Below are 23,887 nucleotides of genomic sequence, written 5' to 3'. Positions count from 1 at the left end.
ACAGCAAACCCCCCGCACCCACCCCACCACACTCCAACCCTACCTGCCAGCTTTGCATATAAAAACTCAGTGTAAGGCACCGTGAATTCATCCAACTGTGGAAAGCAGTTTACTGTTTGTTTAAAATCCCCACAAAGATAAACTAATCCGTTGGGCTTCACAATCTGTACAAATGGGTGTTGCCAATTCCACAAGTTGGACTGGTTTGATGATTCCTTCGCTTTTAAGCCTTCTGATTTCTGCTTCTATTTCTGCCCACAAAGCAACTGGCATTGGGCAAGCCTTGCAGTGTCATGGAATTTGCTTCCGGGCAACATGTAAGGTGGCCTTGATGCCTTTGATAGTTCCAAGACATTCCTGAAAATCTTCCAGGTATTGGATTAGGACTTTACTCAGGCAGCCATTTTCTAATCAAAACAATGTTGAGCCAAACTAGGTGAAGATTTCTCAACCAATTTCGCCCCAAGGAGCTTGGGCCCAAGCCTTTTCCTACAATCAGTGTAACTGAATCAACTGCTTCTCACAACAGGCTAGGACCAAAGTCTACCCTTAATCTGTAAAGGTTCACCAGTATAGGCTCTCAGTCTAGCTGAGGTCCTGCGATAACCTAAGGGTTGGAGTCCAGAGTGAATTTTGGCACTGATCACTGATACAGCTGCGCCGGTATTGCCCACCTTTCGAACCAGGTAACCACTTTGTTGGATGATTATTTTGAATGGCTCTGATTTGGACAATGCTAAGCAATTCAATTGGCCCAAACCCGATCCAAGTGGACTCTCCGAGTTGTCACTTTCCTGGATATTGACCTATGAGTTCTTGTACTCAATTTCGGTCCAGTGTGACTCTTTTGCTGTCTTGTGTCCACATACCAGTAGCAACTATATTGGCTTGTCAGCCTGGATCCTGCCGAAAATTTTAATTATTTGGCCAATGCTTGGATTGGTTTTGGGGTTTTGGTGTGGGCTGACCTGGAATTCCTTTGCGCAGGATCTGTTATGAGTGATACTCTGCAATTACCTTCACTCAAGCGGTGTTCCCTGAGCTCAGTCAGACTGGCAAGGGTGTCCACTTCCATTGGAATACCCTGCCAATCATCTCCTCCACTTGCTGCATTTTCCCATGACAAAGCCAGTTGTAGTGTCTGCTTGAAGTCCAGTTGGGCTGCAGCTAGGTGCTTTTGCATGGTTACATCACTAATGATCTCTCAGCATCTCTTTAACAGTTAAACCAAAGTCACAATCCTCTGCCAGGCATCTTAACCTGGTCAAAAGTCCAGATTGTGGACTCCCCTGGTTCTCGAATTGCCGAGTAAAACTGATAGTGTCTCAGAATTAGAGGAGGCTTGAGGTCGTAAGATTCCTTAACTGAATCTGTCAACTCTGGAAAGGATTTAGTATCTGCCTCAGGGCTTCTAATAACTGAAAAAGCTGCGGATCCACAAGCCTCTCAGGAAAATCACTTGTTGTTTTCCACCTACCTCATTGTTATTTGCTCAGAAAAAAAAAATCGCATTCTTTCCACATACTGGGCCCAGTCTTCAACAGCAGGATCAAGTCAGACAAGCTTCCCAAATAACAATACAATACCAGAAATGTTTACCCCCAACTCAAAGATGACTTAGCGAGTTTTGAGAAGATTTATAGCTCAGGTTGAGGTTGGGAGCAAATTTCTTTAGGAGCGTGCTTTTCTCTAGTCGCCACTGAAATAACTCCACAGAAGCTGGTATCCTGTCACCAAGTCACCCTTTATTTACACATGGAGAGTCCCTGACACGGACCCAGCATCCTCAGAGTCAACAGAACATCTAACACTCCCGGTTATATCTGTCAGCCAGGGCTCCCTGGTTCGAACAGGTTAACAGCTCCAACCAGGGAACTCAATATTCTATGAGGTTCACCTGGCTGACCTTGCTACAATCACTGTTCATTAACCAAAACACCATCGCAACAGTGTATACCATCCACAAGATACACTACAACAACTCACTAATGCTAGGTTGACAGCATTTTCCAAACCCATGATCTCTACCACCTAAAAGGACAACAGCAGCAAAAGTACAGAGAATATTTTTCTCTTATTTGTTCGGGCAGCTACAAATCATACAAACCCAATCACACTCGGCATTTCAATCTCATGGTACCTGATATAACTCACTCCTGGTTATCTATAAAACACACAATCATCTTGATTAGATTGCACAGAATCACCAAATTTTACAGAAGGAGGCCATTTGACCCACCATGTCCATACCAGTTCCTCAAAGAGCTACCCAGCCGGTCCCACTCTCCAGCGCGATCTCCATCAGCCTCTTCCTCCATCCCTTTCACAATATATCTCCAGCTCTCTTTTGAAACCTCCTCTGGAATCTGCCTCCCCTACTCTCCCAGGCAGCGCACTCCAAATTCGAACAACTCTCCGAGCAAAGAGGTTTCTCCTCATCTCACTCCGAGCTCTCTTCGCTGGCAACCTTGAAATTGAGATCCTCCGGTTACTGATATACCCACTAGTTGAAGATCCTTCTTTACCCTGCCAAAATTATTCATCATTTTGAACACCTCAATAAGGTCACCTCTCCATCTATTCTGCTCCAAGGAGATTAAGCCCAATTTCTATTCTCTTCTATTGTATCTAAATCCTCCATTCCTGGTATCATTCTAGTAAATCTCCATCGCACTCTGCCCAGGACTTCAACATTTTCCTTCAATAAGGTGCCCAGAACTGAACACAATACTCCAATGCAGTCTGACCAATGATTTGTCGAGGTGTGGCATCGCTTCCTTGTTTGTATACTCTGTACCTCCATTTATAAACCCAAGGATTGTAGAAGCCTTCTTAACAACTGGTTCTACTTGACTGGCTGTTCCTGTGCTGTACTGTTCCATATTCGGAGAAGTATGCACTTGGATCCTGAGGTCCCTCTGTTCATCCCCTCCCCTCAACGTTGTACCATTAAGTCCGCATTCCCTTCGTACGTTTCTTCGACCAAAAGTGTTACCTCGCATTTCTCTGCATTGAATTTCATTTGCCAGGCGCCTGCCCGTTTGGCCAACTTGTTAATGTCCCCCTGAAGTCACTCAGCATAATTCTTGTGGACAGAACAGAACCACAGAAACCTTACAGCATGAAAGCGGTCCTATCCGTCCGAGCCCCATCCCTGTAATCCCACATTGGTTAAACAATCTAGCCTGCACATCGCTGGACCCGAAGGGGAAATTTAGCATGGCCAAACCACCGAACCGTGCAAGCCACTAACCCTCTCTGGCTTAGATATCATCTGCAAAATTAGAGACATTGCCACCAATGCCAATCTCCAAACCGTTTGCATAAATCCTAACAAGCAATGGCCCCAACACCAGTCCCTGGAGAATACCACTTTTGTGGTACAGTGGTTAGCACTGCTGCCTCACAGCGCCAGAGACCCGGGTTCAATTCCCACCTCAGGCTGTCTGTCTGTGTGGAGTTTGCATGTTCTCCCCGTGTCTGCGTGGGTTTCCTCCGGGTGCTCCGGTTTCCTCCCACAGTCACAAAGATGTGCAGGTTAGGGTGAATTGGCCATGCTGAAATGCCCGTAGTGTTAGGTGAAGGGGAATGGGTCTGGGTGGGTTACACTTTGGCGGGTCGGTGTGGACTGGTTGGCCCAAAGGGCCTGTTTCCACACTACAGGGAATATAATCTAATCTTATTCTCCATGCTTCAGGCTCACTGCCTTTACTCCTGATGAAGGGCTTTTGCCCGAAATGTCGATCTCGCTGCTCCTCGGATGCCGCCTGAACTGCTGTGCTCCTCCAGCACCACTGATCCAGAATCTGGTTTCCAGCATCTGCGGTCATTGATTTTACCTCCAACCTGAGAAATTCCCATCTGTACGGACCCTGTGCTTCCTATCTCTTGGCCAAGGACCCCATCATTCCCAAACATCCCTCACTCCAGTCTGGACACCCTTCCTCAGGATCTGTCACTTTAGGAAGAAAAAGATCACTCTGAGAGCCTTGATTCTTGTCTTGACTCCACACCACAGTTTTTTTTAAACATAAAACTCCAGAACCCCTTGATCAGGCGGTAACTCACTAATTCGTTATTCTACACTGAATGCAGCCTGAACATCTCAATGTAACACTATCAGGTTCCAGTCTGTACCACCCTCCTGGGGGTGGGGGGGGGGTGGGGGGGGGGGAGAGGTTTATATATATAGTATTGTTGTGTGTGTGTGTGTATATATATATATATATATAAAAACGATATTGTTGTATTATATGACATTGTTGTATTATATGACAGTGTTGTATATATGACAGTGTTGTATTATATGACAGCGTTGTATTATATGACAGCGTTGTATTATATGACAGCGTTGTATTGTATGACAGCGTTGTATTGTATGACAGCGTTGTATTGTATGACAGCTTTGTATTGTATGACAGCGTTGTATTAGATGACAGCGTTGAATACATGACAGTGTTGAATACATGACAGTGTTGAATACATGACAGTGTTGAATACATGACAATGTGGTATTATATGACAGTGTTGTATATACGACAGTGTTGTATATACGACAGTGTTGTAATACATGACAGTGTTGTAATACATGACAGTGTTGAATACATGACAGTGTTGAATACATGACAGTGTTGTATTATATGACAGTGTTGTATATACGACAGTGTTGTAATACATGACATTATTGTATTATATGACAGTGATGTATGTATGACAGTGTTGTATTATATGAAAGTGTTGTATTATATGACAGTGTTGTATATATGACATTGTTGTATATATGACAGTGTTGTATTATATGACAGTGTTGTATTATATGACAGTGTTGTATTATATGACAGTGTGGTATTATATGACAGTGTTGTATTATATGACAGTGTTGTATTATATGACAGTGGTGTATATATGACAGTATTGTATTATAAGACAGTGTTGTACTATATGACAATGTTGTATTATATGACAGTGTTGTATTATATGACAGTGTTGTATACATGACAGTGTTGTATTATATGACAGTGTTGTATTATATGACAGTGTTATATTATATGACATTGTTGTACATATGACAGCATTGTATTATATGACAGTGCTATATTATATGACAGTGTTATATTATATGACAGTGTTGTACATATGACAGTGTTGTATTATATGACAGTGTGGTATATATGACAGTGTTGTATATATGACAGTGTTGTATTATATGACAGCGTTGTATTATATGACAGCGTTGTATTGTATGACAGCGTTGTATTGTACGACAGCGTTGTAATACATGACAGTGTTGAATACATGACAGTGTTGAATACATGACAGTGTTGTATTATATGACAGTGTTGTATATACGACAGTGTTGTAATACATGACATTATTGTATTATATGACAGTGATGTATGTATGACAGTGTTGTATTATATGAAAGTGTTGTATTATATGACAGTGTTGTATATATGACATTGTTGTATATATGACATTGTTGTATTATATGACAGTGTGGCATTATATGACGGTGTGGTATTATATGACAGTGTTGTATTATATGACAGTGTTGTATTATATGACAGTGTTGTATTATATGACAGTGTTGTATTATATGACAGTGGTGTATATATGACAGTATTGTATTATAAGACAGTGTTGTACTATATGACAATGTTGTATTATATGACAGTGTTGTATTATATGACAGTGTTGTATACATGACAGTGTTGTATTATATGACAGTGTTGTATTATATGACAGTGTTATATTATATGACATTGTTGTACATATGACAGCATTGTATTATATGACAGTGCTATATTATATGACAGTGTTATATTATATGACAGTGTTGTATTATATGACAGTGTTATATTATATGACATTGTTGTACATATGATAGTGTTGTATTATATGACAGTGCTATATTATATGACAGTGTTGTATTATATGACAGTGTGGTATATATGACAGTATGGTATATATGACAGTGTGGTATATATGACAGTGTTGTATTATATGACAGTGTTGTATTATATGACACTGTTGTATATATGACAGTGTTGTATTATATGACAGTGTTGTATATATGACAGTATGGTATATATGACAGTGTGGTATATATGACAGTGTTGTATTATATGACACTGTTGTATATATGACAGTGTGGTATATGACAGTGTTGTATATATGACAGTGTTGTATTATATGACAGTGTTGTATATATGACAGTGTGGTATTATATGACAGTGTGGTATTATATGACAGTGTTGTATTATATGACAGTGTTGTATATATAACAGTGTGGTATTATATGACAGTGTTGTATATATGACAGTGTGGTATTATATGACAGTGTGGTATTATATGACAGTGTTGTATTATATGACAGTGTTGTATATATAACAGTGTGGTATTATATGACAGTGTTGTATATATGACAGTGTTGTATTATATGACAGTGTTGTATTATAAGACAGTGTTGTATATATGACAGTGTGGTATTATATGACAGTGTTGTGTATATGACAGTGTGGTATTATATGACAGTGTTGTATATATGACAGTGTAGTATATATGACAGTGTAGTATATATGACAGTGTAGTATATATGACAGTGTTGTATTATATGACAGTGTGGTATACATGACAGTGTGGTATTATATGACAGTGTTGTATATATGACAGTGTTGTATTATATGACAGTGTTGTATTATATGACAGTGTTGTATTATATGACAGTGTGGTATTATATGACAGTGTTGTATATATGACAGTGTTGTATTATATGACAGTGTTGTATATATGACAGTGTGGTATATATGACAGTGTGGTATATATGACAGTGCTGTATTATATGACAGTGTTGTATATATGACAGTGTGGTATATATGACAGTGCTGTATTATATGACAGTGTTGTATATATGACAGTGTGGTATTATATGACAGTGTTGTATTATATGACAGTGTGGTATATATGACAGTGTGGTATTATATGACAGTATTGTATATATGACAGTGTTGTATTATATGACAGTGTTGTATATATGACAGCGTTGTATTATATGACAGTGTTGTATTATATGACAGTGTTGTATTATATGACAGTGTTGTAATATATGACAGTGTGGTATATATGACAGTGTTGTATATATGACAGTGTTGTATTATATGACAGTGTTGTATATATGACAGTGTTGTAATAGATGACAGTGTTGTATTATATGACAGTGTGGTATATATGACAGTGTTGTATTATATGACAGTGTTGTATTATATGACAGTGTGGTATTATATGACAGTGTGGTATATATGACAGTGTGGTATATATGACAGTGTGGTATATATGACAGTGTGGTATATATGAGTGTTGTATATATGAGTGTTGTATTATATGACAGTGTTGTATATATGACAGTGTTGTATATATGAGTGTTGTATTATATGACATTGTTGTATTATATGACAGTGTGGTATTATATGACAGTGTGGTATTATATGACAGTGTGGTATATATGACAGTGTGGTATTATATGACAGTGTGGTATTATATGACAGTGTGGCATATATGACAGTGTGGCATATATGACAGTGTTGTATTATATGACAGTGTGGTATATGTGACAGTGTGGTATATGTGACAGTGTTGTATTATATGACAGTGTGGTATACGTGACAGTGTGGTATACGTGACAGTGGTGTATACGTGACAGTGGTGTATACGTGACAGTGGTGTATACGTGACAGTGGTGTATACGTGACAGTGGTGTATATGTGACAGTGTTGTATATGTGACAGTGTGGTATATGTGACAGTGTGGTATATGTGACAGTGTGGTATACGTGACAGTGGTGTATGTGTGACAGTGGTGTATGTGTGACAGTGGTGTATGTGTGACAGTGGTGTATGTGTGACAGTGTGGTATATGTGTGACAGTGGTGTATATGTGACAGTGGTGTATATGTGACAGTGGTGTATATGTGACAGTGGTGTATATGTGACAGTGTGGTGTATGTGACAGTGGTGTATATATGACAGTGTGGTGTATGTGACAGTGGTGTATATATGACAGTGTGGTATATGTGACAGTGTGGTATATGTGACAGTGTGGTGTATGTGACAGTGGTGTATATGTGACAGTGTGGTGTATGTGACAGTGTGGTATATGTGACAGTGTGGTATACGTGACAGTGTGGTATACGTGACAGTGGTGTATGTGTGACAGTGGTGTATGTGTGACAGTGGTGTATGTGTGACAGTGTGGTATATGTGTGACAGTGGTGTATATGTGACAGTGGTGTATATGTGACAGTGTGGTATATGTGACAGTGGTGTATATGTGACAGTGGTGTATATGTGACAGTGTGGTATATGTGACAGTGGTGTATATGTGACAGTGGTGTATATATGACAGTGTGGTATATGTGACAGTGTGGTATATGTGACAGTGTGGTGTATGTGACAGTGGTGTATATGTGACAGTGTGGTGTATGTGACAGTGTGGTATATGTGACAGTGTGGTATATGTGACAGTGGTGTATATGTGACAGTGTGGTGTATGTGACAGTGTGGTGTATGTGACAGTGTGGTGTATATGTGACAGTGTGGTATATGTGACAGTGTGGTATATGTGACAGTGTGGTATATGTGACAGTGGTGTATATGTGACAGTGTGGTATATGTGACAGTGTGGTATATGTGACAGTGTGGTGTATATGTGACAGTGTGGTATATGTGACAGTGTGGTATATGTGACAGTGTGGTATATGTGACAGTGGTGTATATGTGACAGTGTGGTATATGTGACAGTGTGGTATATGTGACAGTGTGGTGTATGTGACAGTGGTGTATATATGACAGTGTGGTATATGTGACAGTGTGGTATATGTGACAGTGGTGTATATGTGACAGTGGTGTATATGTGACAGTGTGGTATATGTGACAGTGTGGTATATGTGACAGTGTGGTGTATGTGACAGTGGTGTATATGTGACAGTGTGGTATATGTGACAGTGTGGTATATGTGACAGTGGTGTATACGTGACAGTGTGGTATACGTGACAGTGTGGTATACGTGACAGTGTGGTGTATGTGACAGTGTGGTGTATGTGACAGTGTGGTATATGTGACAGTGTGGTATACGTGACAGTGTGGTATACGTGACAGTGTGGTATACGTGACAGTGTGGTGTATGTGACAGTGTGGTGTATGTGACAGTGTGGTATATGTGACAGTGGTGTATATGTGACAGTGGTGTATATGTGACAGTGTGGTATATGTGACAGTGTGGTGTATGTGACAGTGTGGTGTATGTGACAGTGTGGTGTATATGTGACAGTGTGGTATATGTGACAGTGTGGTATATGTGACAGTGTGGTATATGTGACAGTGGTGTATATGTGACAGTGGTGTATATGTGACAGTGTGGTATATGTGACAGTGTGGTATATGTGACAGTGGTGTATATGTGACAGTGTGGTATATGTGACAGTGGTGTATATGTGACAGTGGTGTATATGTGACAGTGTGGTATATGTGACAGTGGTGTATATGTGACAGTGTGGTATATGTGACAGTGTGGTGTATGTGACAGTGGTGTATATGTGACAGTGTGGTATATGTGACAGTGTGGTATATGTGACAGTGGTGTATACGTGACAGTGTGGTGTACGTGACAGTGTGGTGTACGTGACAGTGTGGTGTACGTGACAGTGTGGTATATGTGACAGTGGTGTATACGTGACAGTGTGGTGTACGTGACAGTGTGGTGTACGTGACAGTGTGGTGTATGTGACAGTGTGGTATACGTGACAGTGTGGTATACGTGACAGTGTGGTGTATGTGACAGTGTGGTATATCTGACAGTGTGGTGTATGTGACAGTGTGGTATATCTGACAGTGTGGTATATCTGACAGTGTGGTATATCTGACAGTGTGGTGTATCTGACAGTGTGGTATATCTGACAGTGTGGTGTATCTGACAGTGTGGTGTATCTGACAGTGTGGTGTATGTGACAGTGTGGTGTATGTGACAGTGTGGTATATCTGACAGTGTGGTATATCTGACAGTGTGGTATATCTGACAGTGTGGTGTATGTGACAGTGTGGTGTATGTGACAGTGTGGTGTATGTGACAGTGAGGTGTATGTGACAGTGTGGTATATCTGACAGTGTGGTGTATATGACATTGATCAGGGAGGGCTGTGTGTCTCGGCCGCTGAGCTTTTATTGACAGGCTTCACGGAGTGTATTTTGAACGCGTTACATCGCACCGACACGAGTTTGTAATAAACAAAGGGGGAGGAATCGAAACAACAAGTCCCACCTCTCTCTCTCTCTGTCCCTCTGTCAGGGGGGAGTCCCACGTCGCGGCGGCGATGCGAGATGGCGGTTGGGGCCACGGTGGCGTGGGACGGCCCTGTTACCATGGCAACCCACCAACTGCGGCTGCGCCTGACGCCCGTCACGTGCCCTACCCCCCTCCTTGCAGCTGCGTCGTCCTCAACCGACGCGGCTCGCGCGGGGGCGGCCGTTGCTGCACGTGACCCCCCTCCCTCTCGCGCGGGGGCGGCCGTTGCTGCACGTGACCCCCTCCCTCTCGCGCGGGGGCGGCCGTTGCTGCACGTGACCCCCTCACTCGCGCGCGCGGGGCGTCGAGGCGGTTCCCTCACTCGTCACGTGATGCCGTGCCCCGCCTGCAGTCCCGAGGTAAGGAGCTCCTCCTCCTCCCTCCCTAAACCCCACCCCTTTGTCTAAGCCCCGCCCCTCTCTCCCCTCCCCCCCCCACCCCACCCTCCTACCGCCTCACGGCGCCTCCTCGGCCTCCAGCACCAGGGAGCGGCAGCGAGCCGCCCCGACGGCCCTCTCGCTGGGCAGGTGCGGCACGCTGAGGCGCTCGCGGGCCCCCCGGGGCGCGTCCGGCGCCGAGTCGCCGCGCTGCAGCACCCCCGGCCGCCCACGCCGCCGCTTGGCCAGCGCCACCGCCTCGTCGAAGGAGAGGCTGGCGGCCGTGCGCCAGGCGTGGGCCGAGGCCCGGGCTCGGGTCAGCGGCTCGGAGGGGGCGGCCTCTGGACACTGGGGGCGTGGCCCCTCGCCGGCGGGGGCGTGGCCTAGCGCGCAGGGGCGTGGCCTGTCCTCGGGAAAGTCCGCGTCCCGTGGGCGGGGCTGGTCATCGGAAGGGGCGGGGTCTGCGGACGGAGGGCGTGGTTCTGCACCGCAGTGGGCGTGGTCAGTCCGCGGCGGGCGTGGCCTATCCTCGGGGTGGTCGGGCAATGTCGACCGAGGGCGCGGCTCTGCACAATGGTGGGCGTGGTCGTACGTTGGTGGGCGGGGCCTGAAGTCTGGGTGGGCGGGCACTGTCATTGCGGGGCGTGGCCCGGGACCACAGTGGGCGTGGTCGGCCGACGGTGGGCGGGACCTGATCTCTTGGTGGGCGGGGTCTGTCAATGCAGGGCGTGTCTCGGGTCCAGAGTGGGCGTGGTCAGTCGCTGGTGGGCGGGGTCTGACCTCAGGGTGGGTGGGGTTATCCGTCCTCCTCTTACCCTTCAGCGCCAGGGGCAGCTTGGCGTAATGCGGCTTCGGGGGAACCACGGGCAGCGAGCGGGCTTGGTATATCCTGCCCGGGGACGGTGCCAGGCTGACGGGGCTGGGGGTCAACGCTGGCCGGCCAACCTCCCCGTCCGTTTCATCCTGTACGGTGAAGGTTCCCTCAGTCGAGCAGCCGGCACTCCCCGCGCCGGGATCGGGCTGCTCGTTACGGCACGCTACCGCTGAGCCGCCGGTATTCCCGGACTCTGGGCTCCCCGTGCCAGGATCAGGCTGCTCGTTACGGCACGCTATGGTCGAGCTGCCGGCATTCCCGGACTCTGGGCTCCCCGCGCCGGGAACGGGCTGCTCGTTACGGCACGCTACGGCCGAGCTGCCGGTATTCCCGGACTCTCTGCTCCCCGTGCCAGGATTGGGCTGCTCGTTACGGCACGCTACGGCCGAGCAGCCGGTATTCCCGGACTCTGGGCTCCCCGCAGCGGGATCGGGCTGCTCGTTACGGCACGCTACCGCTGAGCAGCCGGTATTCCCGGACTCTGTGCTCCCCGCAGCGGGATCGGGCTGCTCGTTACTGCACGCTACCGCTGAGCAGCCGGTATTCCCGGACTCTGCGCTCCCCGCAGCGGGATCGAGCTGCTCGTTACGGCACGCTACCGCTGAGCAGCCGGTATTCCCGGACTCTGCGCTCCCCGCAGCGGGATCGAGCTGCTCGGCGCAGCATGTTACAGTCGAGCAGCCGGCCTTCCCCGAGCCGGAGCTGCTCTCGCCGGGATGCTCCCCTCCGCCGGCGAGCGCCGCGGTCGAACAGTCAACGTTCCTGGCCTCCTTCTCCGCCTCTGAGGGGGGGCTCGGAGTTCTGAGATCCGTGGCACAAAGCTCAGGCCCTTGACACTGCTTTCCTGAGCGTGCCGTCTCCGCGGGGCAGTGGTGAGGGGTCCCACTGTCCGCTGAGGCATGTTCATAGCTGTCGTTGAGGCTCCACTCCTCCTCGACAGGAGGCTCAACAGAGAACTCCTGACAGTGAACCTGGGGAGAGAGGCAGGTGGGAGGGTGTTAACACCACCGCTGCGCATGCACGCACGACTCAAACCATTCTCTCAGACTTGGACAACCACGATTCCTCAAATCGAGCCGTCTCCCTGACCCCTGAACTGCACCACCTCCAGTGACAACAAGCAGCAGCAGAAACCAAACCAAATTAAATTGTAGAAAACACAGTACAGCAGTGCCTTACAGGAACCTCCAAGGCACTGGAGATGTCACCTAAACCGTCTGCAAATCCACTTCCCAGCACAGCGAACGTACCCACGTCCTTGACGCCAATTTCTGGTACACCGACTTGCTTTCTCCACGGTCGCTCACTAATCTTCTTCCTTGTCACACTATCTCTGTACGGTCTTCCAGCCCCTACACCCCCTCCCTATCTCTGTAACCTCCTCCAGCCCCTACACCCCCTCCCTATCTCTGTAACCACCTCCAGCCCCTACACCCCCTCCCTATCTCTGTTACACCCTCCAGCCCCTACACCCCCTCCCTATCTCTGTAACCCCTTCCAGCCCCTACACCCCCTCCCTATCTCTGTAACCCCTTCCAGCCTCTACACCCCCTCCCTATCTCTGTAACCACCTCCAGCCCCCTACACCTCCTCCCTATCTCTGTAACCCCCTACACCCCCTCCCTATCTCTGTAACCCCCTCCAGCCCCTACACCCCCTCTCTATCTCTGTAACCCCTTCCAGCCCCTACACCCCCTCCCTATCTCTGTAACCCCTTCCAGCCTCTATACCCCCTCCCTATCTCTGTAACCACCTCCAGCCCCCTACACCCCCTCCCTATCTCTGTAACCCCCTACACCCCCTCCCTATCTCTGTAACCCCCTCCAGCCCCTACACCCCCTCTCTATCTCTGTAACCCCCTCCAGCCCCCTACACCTCCTCCCTATCTCTGTAACCCCCTCCAGCCCCTACACCCCCTCCCTATCTCTGTAACCTCTTTGCAACCATGAAAATGCTCCCCCTTCATATCAAATGTCTAATATTTAGCCAATTCTCTAACTATGTGAATGTACCAGCTCCAACACATTTAGTAACCTAATACGTGGCACCTTTTCAAACATGTTTTGGGAATCCAAATACATTACATCTATTAGTTCTTCTTTATCTATTCTGACTGTCACCTTCTGAAAGAATTCTAATAAATTTGTTTGATATAACTTCCTCATTCACGGAGGGATGTTGCCTCTGCTTGATAATTTTACAAAGATAAGTACAAGATAAGGTTGCATATGAAGATTTCCCTGAACAATCCTGGTTGGCCTCTGATACAGGTCTGGGGGGGATTTATCCACCTTGATGGTGCAGCACTCCCGCTCTCGAACATGGAGACGTTTTGAGATACCACTGTTTATTTCTCCAACATCTCCAGCTTCTGTACCCTTCACAACAGTTAATACTTCCCCTGCCCCATCTGCTGCAGCTCCACACAGGGGCAGTCTTGTTGACCCTACACTGTCCCTTCAGAGATTCGTGGAGAAAGAATCTCTTTGGATTGTCCATAACCCCTCATTGAGATATACAAGGTTCCGAGGGGAACTTGACAGGGGGAGATGTGGAGAGGTCGTTCCCCCTTGTGGGGGAGTCCGTGACAAGGTGAACAGAATCTCTGAGTAAGGGGTCGCCCATTGGAGACAGAGGGGAGGAGGGATTTCTTCTCTGAGGGGAGTGAACCTGAGGAATTCTTTCCCACAGAGGGCTATTGAGGCCTGGTATATTCAAGGCTGGAATAGATACAAGGAAGGGAATCGAGGGTTATGGGGAAAAGGCAGGAAAGTTGGGTTGAGGAGTTTCGGGTCAGCCATGATCTCATCCAACAGTGGGGGAGACTCAATGGGCTGAGTGGCCCTCCTGTTCTAGGTCTTATGTAGTTGTTAGAAATGGGAGGTTGTGTGGAGGAGGGAAACACAATGGTACCGGTGATTACCCGTAGCGGACAGAGCATGGCTGCCACCTTCCCTTACCTGAGCATCGTAAGCCCTGAGCTCTCTCAGGTCCAGGTCCAGGTCCATCAGCTCTGACTCGATGCTCATGTCTAGCGTCCCCCTCCTCTCGTGGTAGCTCTGGGCGTAGTAGTCGTAGGGCTCCATTTCTTCAGGTGTCCTGAGTGGCATTCCCAGCTCCCCCGGGTAATCGGTCTCAGTGTCCCCTATCTCCAAGGTGTCCTGCGTATCAAGAAATGAGAACGTGTCCTGGAGCTCCAAGGTGATCTCGGAACCGATCGGCAGGCCCTGCAAAGGGTCTGGGGGTGGGGGAGGCAAACAGAGTGAGAGAATCAGTCCCTCTTTCACCCTGTGTCTCAATCTCTCTGCTCACTTGCTCCTTCATGCTGTCTGAGTCTACTCAGGATTTCCCTCTGTCGCTGTTGTCTCCCTCTCTCCATCTCAGTTACTTACCCTGTCTCCTTCCCTCGGAATCTTCTCTCTCCATGTCTAAGATTACATTCCCTACAGTATGGGAGCAGGCCCTTCAGCCCAATAAGTCCACACCAACCCTCCGAAGAGTAGCCCACCCAGACCCATTCCCCATATTCACCCCTGACTATGGGGTAATTTAGCATGCCCAATCCACTCTAACCTGCACATCTTTGGACTGTGGGAGGAAACCGGAGCACACCCACGCAGACACGGGGAGAATGTGCAAACTCCACACAGGCAGTCACTCGAACCTGGGACCCTAGTGCTGTGAGGCAGCGGTGCTAACCACCGTGCCACCCATAACTTTCCCCATAGAGATGTACAGCATGGAAACAGACCCTTCTCATCTGTGACACCAGATATCCAATGTTAATCTAGTCCCACCTGCCAGCACCCGGCCCATATCCCCCCAAACCCTTCCTATTCATATACCCATCCAGATGCCTTTTCAATGCTGTAACTGCATCACATCCTTTGGCAGCTCATTCCATACACGTACCACCCTCTGTGAAAAAGTTGCCTTTTAATCTTTCCCCTCTTATTTTACTGTGCACAAAACAAAACTTTTCACTCTATCTCGCTACATGTGACAATAAATCAAATCGAAGAAACACATACCCTCTAAATCTTGGATACCCATAATCTGGGGAAAAGACCAAAATTACTCACTCTATCCATACCCCTCAAGATTTTATAGACCTCGACAAGATCACCCCTCAGCCTCCGCTCCAGGTAAAATAGCCCCAGCATGTTCAGCCTGTTACTATAACTCAAATCCACCAACCCCCTGCAACCTCCTTGTAAATCGTTTCTGAGCTCTGTCAAGTTTAACGGCATCTTTCCAATAGCAGGGAGACCAAAGTTAAACGCAGTATTCCAACAGTGGCCTCACCAACATCATGTACAGCCACAGCATGACAACCCAACTCCTGTACTCAATGCACTGACCTATAAAGGCAACGGGATCAAATGTCGTCTTCACTATCCTGTCCACTTGCAACTCCACCTTCAAGGACCTATGAACTTTACCCCCGAGGTCACTTTGTTCAGCAACACTCCCCAGGGCCCTTCTATTAGATGTATAATCCTGCCCTGATTTGCCTTTCCAACATGCAAGACCTCACATTTACCTAAATTAAACTTCATCTGCCACTCCTCAGCCCATCTGGTCAAGCTCCTGTACTCTCTTACTAGGTTAAAATCTCCTGAGCAGCACGAGCAATTTTCCCTGCCAGGTTATTGGGCCCTTTCCGATTCAGATGCAACCTGTCCTCCTTATTTCTACCCCAGAGGAGATTCCAATGGTCCAGTTAATCCGATCTATCCTCCTATTCCTGCTCTCACTAGCACATGGCATCAGGAGTAATCCAGATATTGGTACCTTGAGAACCTTTTTTTTAACCTCTTACTGAATGTCCAATATTCTCTCTTGAGATCCTCATCAATTTCTCTTCCTATATCGGTACCAATGTCTACAACGACCTCCTGCTGGTCACTTCCCCCCCTCTTTGAGAATATTCTGCACCCTCTCCGAGACATCCTTGACCCTGATACCAGGGAAGTAACACACCACTCTGATATCTCATTGTTGGCCGTAGACATGTCTGCCTGTACCTTTGACAAGAGAGCTGCCTATTTATCCCTCATTAAAGTTGAGCCAGTCTTAGTACCAGAAAAACCAAAACTGCTAGGAATCACAGCGGGTCAAGCAGCATCCTTGGAGAATACTAGGTACCAGAAACCTTGCTGTCAGTGCTACATTTCTGAGAATCCACCACCTCCTACATTTTCCAAAACAACATACTGGTTTGAGATGGGGATAGCCACAGGAGACTCCTTTCTTTCTCTCCTACCTTTCCTAGAGCTAACGCATCTCCCTGACTGTACCTGCATTTGTTTTTACTATGCTGAAACTGCCATCCATTACACCCCCACTTCCTGTAAATTCCTCATTGCCACTCCAACCAATCCATGCGATCTGATAGGATTCGCAACCAAGTACACTTCCGGCAGACATAATCATCAGGAAAACTGAAATTCTCCCCAATCTCCCGCATCCAACACAAAGAACACATCACTCTACTCAAGGCCATTTCTGCACCTTAACTCCAGACTCAAACATAGCACAGCCTTACTGCTCGAGGATAATTTGATACCCATGCTTTATATTGGAAAACAATTAGTCAAGAGACAGATTTCTCAACATCTTTCCCTTATTCCATCTATCTCTATCCATTCCTCCCTCCATCCATCCGTCGCTCCATCCATTTCTCTTTCTCTCCCCCGTGAACGTCTGGGTTCTCTATCTCTATCCATCTTTTATCTCCCTCCCCCCTCCCCTCCCTCTCTCCATCCATCTCTGTTTCTCAATCTGTCTCTCCAGCTCTCTTTCCATCTGTCTGTCAATTTGTGTCTGTTTTGTTTGATGTCTCTTTATGTCCCTATCTAATTCTATATCCATCTTTTCCCTTCCTCTTTTTGTCCATCCTCTCTTCACTTGTGTCTCTCTCAATCCATCTCCCTCTGTCTGTCATTGTCCATTCTTGTCCACTGTCTCTCTTTCTCGCTGCCCCTCTCTCCTGCTCTCATGAGCTCTTTCGGTCTCTCTGCATCGCCTTCTTTGTTCTGTTTTTCTCTCTGTTTTTCTCTCTTTCTCTATCCCTCCCTCTCAGCTCACTTTCACTCGTCTCTCTCTGCATCTCACCGTGCCCATCCATTGCCTCCTGTTCGACTTGCGTCTCCTCAGCAACCAGTTCACGGGGAGCGTCATTCTCCTCCTCCTCCTCCTCCTCCACCTCTTCCTCATCGTCATTGTCCTGTTCCTCGGAGCTGCTCCGATCCTGTGGCTCCTCGGGTCCCCTGATGCCCACGGCTCCGTGCTCCGTGGCTTTGAGCAGCGAGGTCACGTGTTCCGGGAGGCTGACGGAGAATGGGCCCGAGATGTGCATCGCCACCCGCTTTTCGGCCCTCTGCCTGGCCGCCTTGGCCGAGCGGGGAGAGTCCGCGCCCACGCGCAGAACCGGTGCCTCCGCCACGCCGCGGTCAAGCAGCAGCTCTGCGTCCAGGGAGGAAAACGCTGGGGCGCGGTGGTCCGGGGAGGACAGGCGGACTGACCCAAAGCTGTCACGACGGGCGCTGGGGTTACCGTGGGGCTGGCGGTCGTCCAGGCCAGGAGAGCTGCCTGCAGGCGAGAGAGGGAAGGTAACGGTTACTGACGGAGAGAGGGAAGGTAACGGTTACTGACAGAGAGAGGGAAGGTAACGGTTACTGACGGAGAGAGGGAGAGAGAGGGAAGGTAACGGTTACTGACGGAGAGAGGGAGAGAGAGGGAAGGTAACGGTTACTGACGGAGAGAGGGAGAGAGAGGGAAGGTAATGGTTACTGACAGAGAGCTGCCTGCAGGCTCTCTCTCTCTCTCTCTCTCTCTCTCTCTCTCTCGAGAGAGAGAGAGAGAGAGAGAAGGTAATAGTTACTGATGGAGAGAGGGAAGGCAATGGTTACTGAGGGAGAGCTACCTGCAAGCGAGAGAGAGAAGGTAACGGTTACTGACAGAGAGAGGGAAGGTAATGGTTACTGATAGAGAGATGGAGAGAGAGGGAAGGTAACGGTTACTGACGGAGAGATGAAGCAATTGTTGGAGAGATGAAGAAATTGGGGAAGGAAAGAGACTGATGGAGAGATGGAGAGAGAGGGAAGGTAATGGTTATTGATGGAGAGAGAGGGAAGGTAATGGTTACTGAGGGAGAGCTGCCTGCATGCGAGAGAGAGGGAAGGTAACAATTACTGACAAAGAGATGGAGAGAGAGAGAGAGGGAAGGTAACGGTTACTGAGGGAGAGCTGTCTGCAGGCAAGAGAGGGAAGGTAACGGTTACTGACGGAGAGATGGAGCAAGGGAGGAGAGAGAGAGGGAAGGTAACGGTTACTGACGGAGAGATGGAGCAAGTGTGGAGAGAGAGGGAAGGTAACGGTTACTGACGGAGATGGAGCAAGGGAGGAGAGAGAGGGAAGGTAATGGTTACTGACGGAGATGGAGCAAGGGAGGAGAGAGGGGGAAGGTAACGGTTACTGATGGAGAGATGAAGCAATTGTTGGAGAGATGAAGAAATTGGGGAAGGAAAGAGACTGATGGAGAGATGGAGAGAGGGGGAAGGTAACGGTTACTGACGGAGAGAGGGAAGGTAATGGTTACTGACGGAGAGTAGAAAAGAGGGGATGGATTAGAAGGAAGAGAATACACTGGGAGGGAGTGGATGATGGAGAGGTGCATTGACGACAGGGAAGGATAGAGAGTGTGAGAGGGAAACCTTGAAAGGTAAAGGTTGGAGAACAAAATTTGCAAAGCCTGGCTACAGCTGTATGTGTTGTTTGAGAATGCACACAGATAAGTCTGTCCAGTTTTGGTCCCATTAATTAAGGAAGGCTGTGTTTAAATTGGCAGCAGTTAGCACAGGGTCACCAGGCTGGGGTTTGGGCTCCGTTGGATAGTCTGTTAAGGTCGGGCTGGAACGCATTGGAATTTGGAAGAAGATGCCAAGACCTTGTTGAACAGGGGTCACGACCGGTCAGATGTTATCTCCATACGTGGAGTCAAGAACAAGGCTCACAGATTAAACTAAGGGGTGTCCCATTGAAGGTGGAGATGAGGAGGAGTTGCGCCTCAGAGAGTTGGGAGTGCTGCATCCCTCAGAGCTCTGCAAGCTGAGACATTGAAGATATTCAAGCCTGACTTGGACATTCAATCAACAGAGCAGCCCCACGTAACTGGGGTTGTGGGCAGACTGGATAGGCCGAGCGGTCAGGAGTTGATCAAACAGCACAGCAAAGTCGGAGGGGGCTAAATGACCTCCTCATCCTATTCCTTCGGATCTTCCAGAGGGAAAGATGGTGAGGAGGGAAGCCAGGGGCAGGCGAAAGTGAAGGGGCAGGAAGTCAGTGAGTGAGAAGGAGAGGTAAGCTGAGAGAGGAGCAACAGTGCATGAGAGTCTTGGAAGGAAATGCAGGGGAGACAGTGGTGAGAGTGGCAGTGATAGTTGGAGGGGCAGAGGTGACATGTCAAGGAAATTGAGGAGAGTGCGCTAAAGGCAGGGATTGGGGGAGAGTGCAAGGCAGAGAGGACACGAGGTGACACGGCGGCTCAGTGGTTAGCACCAAGGACCCGGGTTCGATTTCAGCCTCAGGCCAACTGTCTGTGTGGAGTTGGAACATTCTCCCCGTGTCTGTGTGGGTTTCCTCCGGGTGCTCCAGTTTCCTCCCACAGTCCAAAAATGTGCAGGTTAGGTTGGATTGGCCATGCTAAATTACCCCATAGTGCTCAGGGATGTGTAGGTTAGGGTGGATTGGCCATGCTAAATTACCCCATAGTGCTCAGGGATGTGTAGGTTAGGGTGGATTGGCCATGCTAAATTACCCCATAGTGTTCAGGGATGTGTAGGTTAGGGTGGATCGGCCATGCTAAATTACCCATAGTGTTCAGGGATGTGTAGGTTAGGGTGGATTGGCCATGCTAAATTACCCCATAGTGTTCAGGGATGTGTAGGTTAGGTTGGATTGGCCATGCTAAATTACCCATAGTGCTCAGGGATGTGTAGGTTAGGGTGGATTGGCCATGCTAAATTACCCCATACTGCTCAGGGATGTGTAGGTTAGGGTGGATTGGCCATGCTAAATTACCCCATAGTGCTCAGGGATGTGCAGGTTAGGGTGGATTGGCCATGCTAAATTACCCCATACTGCTCAGGGATGTGTAGGTTAGGATGGATTGGCCATGCTAAATTACCCCATAGTGTTCAGGGATGTGTAGGTTAGGGTGGATCGGCCATGCTAAATTACCCATAGTGTTCAGGGATGTGTAGGTTAGGGTGGATTGGCCATGCTAAATTACCCCATAGTGCTCAGGGATGTGTAGGTTAGGGTGGATTGGCCATGCTAAATTACCCATAGTGTTCAGGGATGTGTAGGTTAGGGTGGATTGGCCATGCTAAATTACCCATAGTGTTCAGGGATGTGTAGGTTAGGGTGGATCGGCCATGCTAAATTACCCATAGTGTTCAGGGATGTGTAGGTTAGGGTGGATTGGCCATGCTAAATTACCCATAGTGCTCAGGGATGTGTAGGTTAGGGTGGATTGGCCATGCTAAATTACCCATAGTGCTCAGGGATGTGCAGGTTAGGGTGGATTGGCCATGCTAAATTACCCCATAGTGTTAGGTGTATTAGTCAGAGGGAAATGGGTCTGAGTGGGTTACTCTTCGGAGGGTCGGTGGGGACTGGTTGGGCTGAAGGGCCAGTTTCCACTCTGCGGGGAATCTAATCTAATCTAAAAGATCCAGGGGGAAGGATTGAAACCACGGAAAAAGAAAGGAGAGTGAGGATACAGCACTCAAAGAGAGGTGGGTGACTTGGCTACTTCAGGAAATGTGCCCCGCACCCTGGGACAAACGGACTCACCATCATCAGTGAAAGGCACCGAGCTGAGGGAATCCATACTCTTTGCTGGCCGCAGGTTCCTTGTATCGCACTTGATATCTGAACAGGGAGCAGTTGGAGCAAGAGCGTGTTACTGGGTGAGGGGAATACAGACACAGCTACCAAAACTAAACCCATAAAGCTCCCCAGGACACAACACTTTCCATTCACTCCCACCGCACACAATCCCAACTGACCCAAACCCCAGCCCATTCACTCCCACTGCACACAATCCCAATGGAGCCAAACCCCTGCCCATTCACTCCCACTGCACACAATCCCAACTGACCCAAACCCCTGCCCATTCACTCCCACTGCACACAATCCCAATGGACCCCAACACCTTCCCATTCACTCCCACTGCACACAATCCCAATGGACCCCAACCCCTTCCCATTCACTCCCACTGCACACAATCCCAATGGACCCAAACCCCTTCCCATTCATTCCCACTGCACACAATCCCAATGGACCCAAACTACTTCCCATTCACTCCCAACGCACACAATCCCAACGGACCCTCGCCCATTCCCATTCATTCCCACTGCACACAATCCCAATGGATCCAAACCCCTGCCAATTCACTCCCACTGCATACAATCCCAATGCACCCACACACCTTTCCATTCACTCCCAATCTACAGAATCCCAATGGACACAAACCCCTTCCCATTCACTCCCACTGCACACAATCCCAATAGATCCAAAGCCCTTCTCATTCACTCCCACTGCACACAATCCCAATGGACCCAATCTCCTTCCAATTGACTCCCACTGCACTCAGTCCCAATGAACCCAAACCCCTTCCCATTCTCTCCCACTGCACACAATCCCAACGGACCCAAACCCTTTCCCATTCACTCCCACTGCACACAATCCAAATGGACCCAAACCCTTTCCCATTCAATCCCACTGCACACAATCCCAATGGACCCAAACCCCTTCCCATTCACTCCCACTGCACACAATCCAAATGGACCCAAACCCTTTCCCATTCAATCCCACCGCATACAGTCCCAACAGACCCAAACCCCTTCCCATTCACTCCCACTGCACACAATCCCAATGGACCCAAGCCCCTTCCCATTCACTCCCACTGCACACAATCCCAATGGACACAAACCCCTTCCCATTGATTCCCACTGCACACAATCCCAATGGTCCCAATTCTTTTCCCATTCACTCCCACTGCACACAATCCCAATGGACCCAAGCCCCTTCCCATTCACCCCCACTGCACACAATCCCAATGGACCCAAACCCCTTCCCATTCACTCCTACTCCACACGATCCCAAATGTCCCAAAACCTTTCCCAATTAACTCCCACTGCACACAATCCCAATGGGCCCAAAATTCTACCCATTAACTCCCAGTGCACACAATCCCAATGGACCCAACCCCCTTCCCATTCACCCTCCAATGCACACAATCCGATGGACCCAAACCGACTTCCCATTCACAATCCCAATGGACACAAACCCTTTCCCATTCACTCCCACTGCACACAATCCCAATGGACCCAAACCCCTTCCCATTCACTCCCACTGCACACACCCACAATGGAGCCAAACTGTTTCCTATTAATTCCCTCTGCACACAATCCCAATGGACCCCAACCCCTTCCCATTCACTCCCACTGCACACAATCCCAATGGACCCAAACTCCTTCCCATTCACTCCCACTGCACACAATCCCAATGGACCCAAACCCCTTCCCATTCACTCCCACTGCACACACCCACAATGGAGCCAAACTGTTTCCTATTAATTCCCTCTGCACACAATCCCAATGGACCCCAACCCCTTCCCATTCACTCCCACTGCACACAATCCCAATGGACCCAAACCACTTCCCATTCACTCCCACCGCACACACTCCCAATGGACCCAATCCCCTTCCAATTGACTCCCACTGCACACAATCCCAATGGACCCAAACACCTTCCCATTCACTCCCTCTGCACACAATCCCAATAGACCCAAACCCCTTCCCATTCACTCCCACTGCACACATTCCCAATGGATCCAAACCCCTTCCCATTTACTCCCACTGCACACAATCCCAATGGAACCAAACCCCTTCCCATTCAGTCACACTACACGAAATCCCAATGGAACCAATCCCTTTCCCATTGACTCCCACTGCACACAATCCCAATGGACCCAAACCCCTTCCCATTCACTCCCACTGCATACAATCCCAATGGATCCACACACCTTTCCATTCACTCCCAATCTACACAATCGCAATGGACACACACCCCTTCCCATTCACTCCCACTGCACACAATCCCAATTGACCCAAACGCCTTCCGATTCACTCCCACTGCACACATTCCCAATGGATCCAAACTCCTTCCCATTTACTCCCACTGCACACACTCCCAATGGGCCCAAAACCCTTCCCATTCACTCCCACTG

The 23,887-nt window shown here is 48.2% G+C and overlaps 1 protein-coding gene across 1 annotated transcript in view; it reads right to left on the bottom strand.

Annotated features, from left to right (window-relative positions):
- Positions 1-10,790: 10,790 nt before the first annotated feature.
- LOC132808851 (rho GTPase-activating protein 30-like) overlaps positions 10,791-23,887 on the bottom strand; it is a gene marked incomplete at its 5' end in the record, with an annotated part of 61,905 nt that continues 48,808 nt past the window's right edge. Inside the window, 4 exons of the mRNA XM_060822287.1 lie at positions 10,791-12,557; positions 14,547-14,824; positions 17,704-18,180; positions 21,448-21,525. Of these exons, the coding sequence (XP_060678270.1) occupies positions 10,791-12,557; positions 14,547-14,824; positions 17,704-18,180; positions 21,448-21,525 (2,600 nt within the window). The remainder of the gene's footprint in view (positions 12,558-14,546; positions 14,825-17,703; positions 18,181-21,447; positions 21,526-23,887) is intronic.

This window comes from Hemiscyllium ocellatum, assembly GCF_020745735.1.
Source record: "Hemiscyllium ocellatum isolate sHemOce1 chromosome 40 unlocalized genomic scaffold, sHemOce1.pat.X.cur. SUPER_40_unloc_8, whole genome shotgun sequence".
Classification (NCBI taxonomy): domain Eukaryota; kingdom Metazoa; phylum Chordata; class Chondrichthyes; order Orectolobiformes; family Hemiscylliidae; genus Hemiscyllium; species Hemiscyllium ocellatum.
Note: the sequence above shows the minus strand (reverse complement) of the source record. Positions and strands in the feature narration are given on the sequence as shown.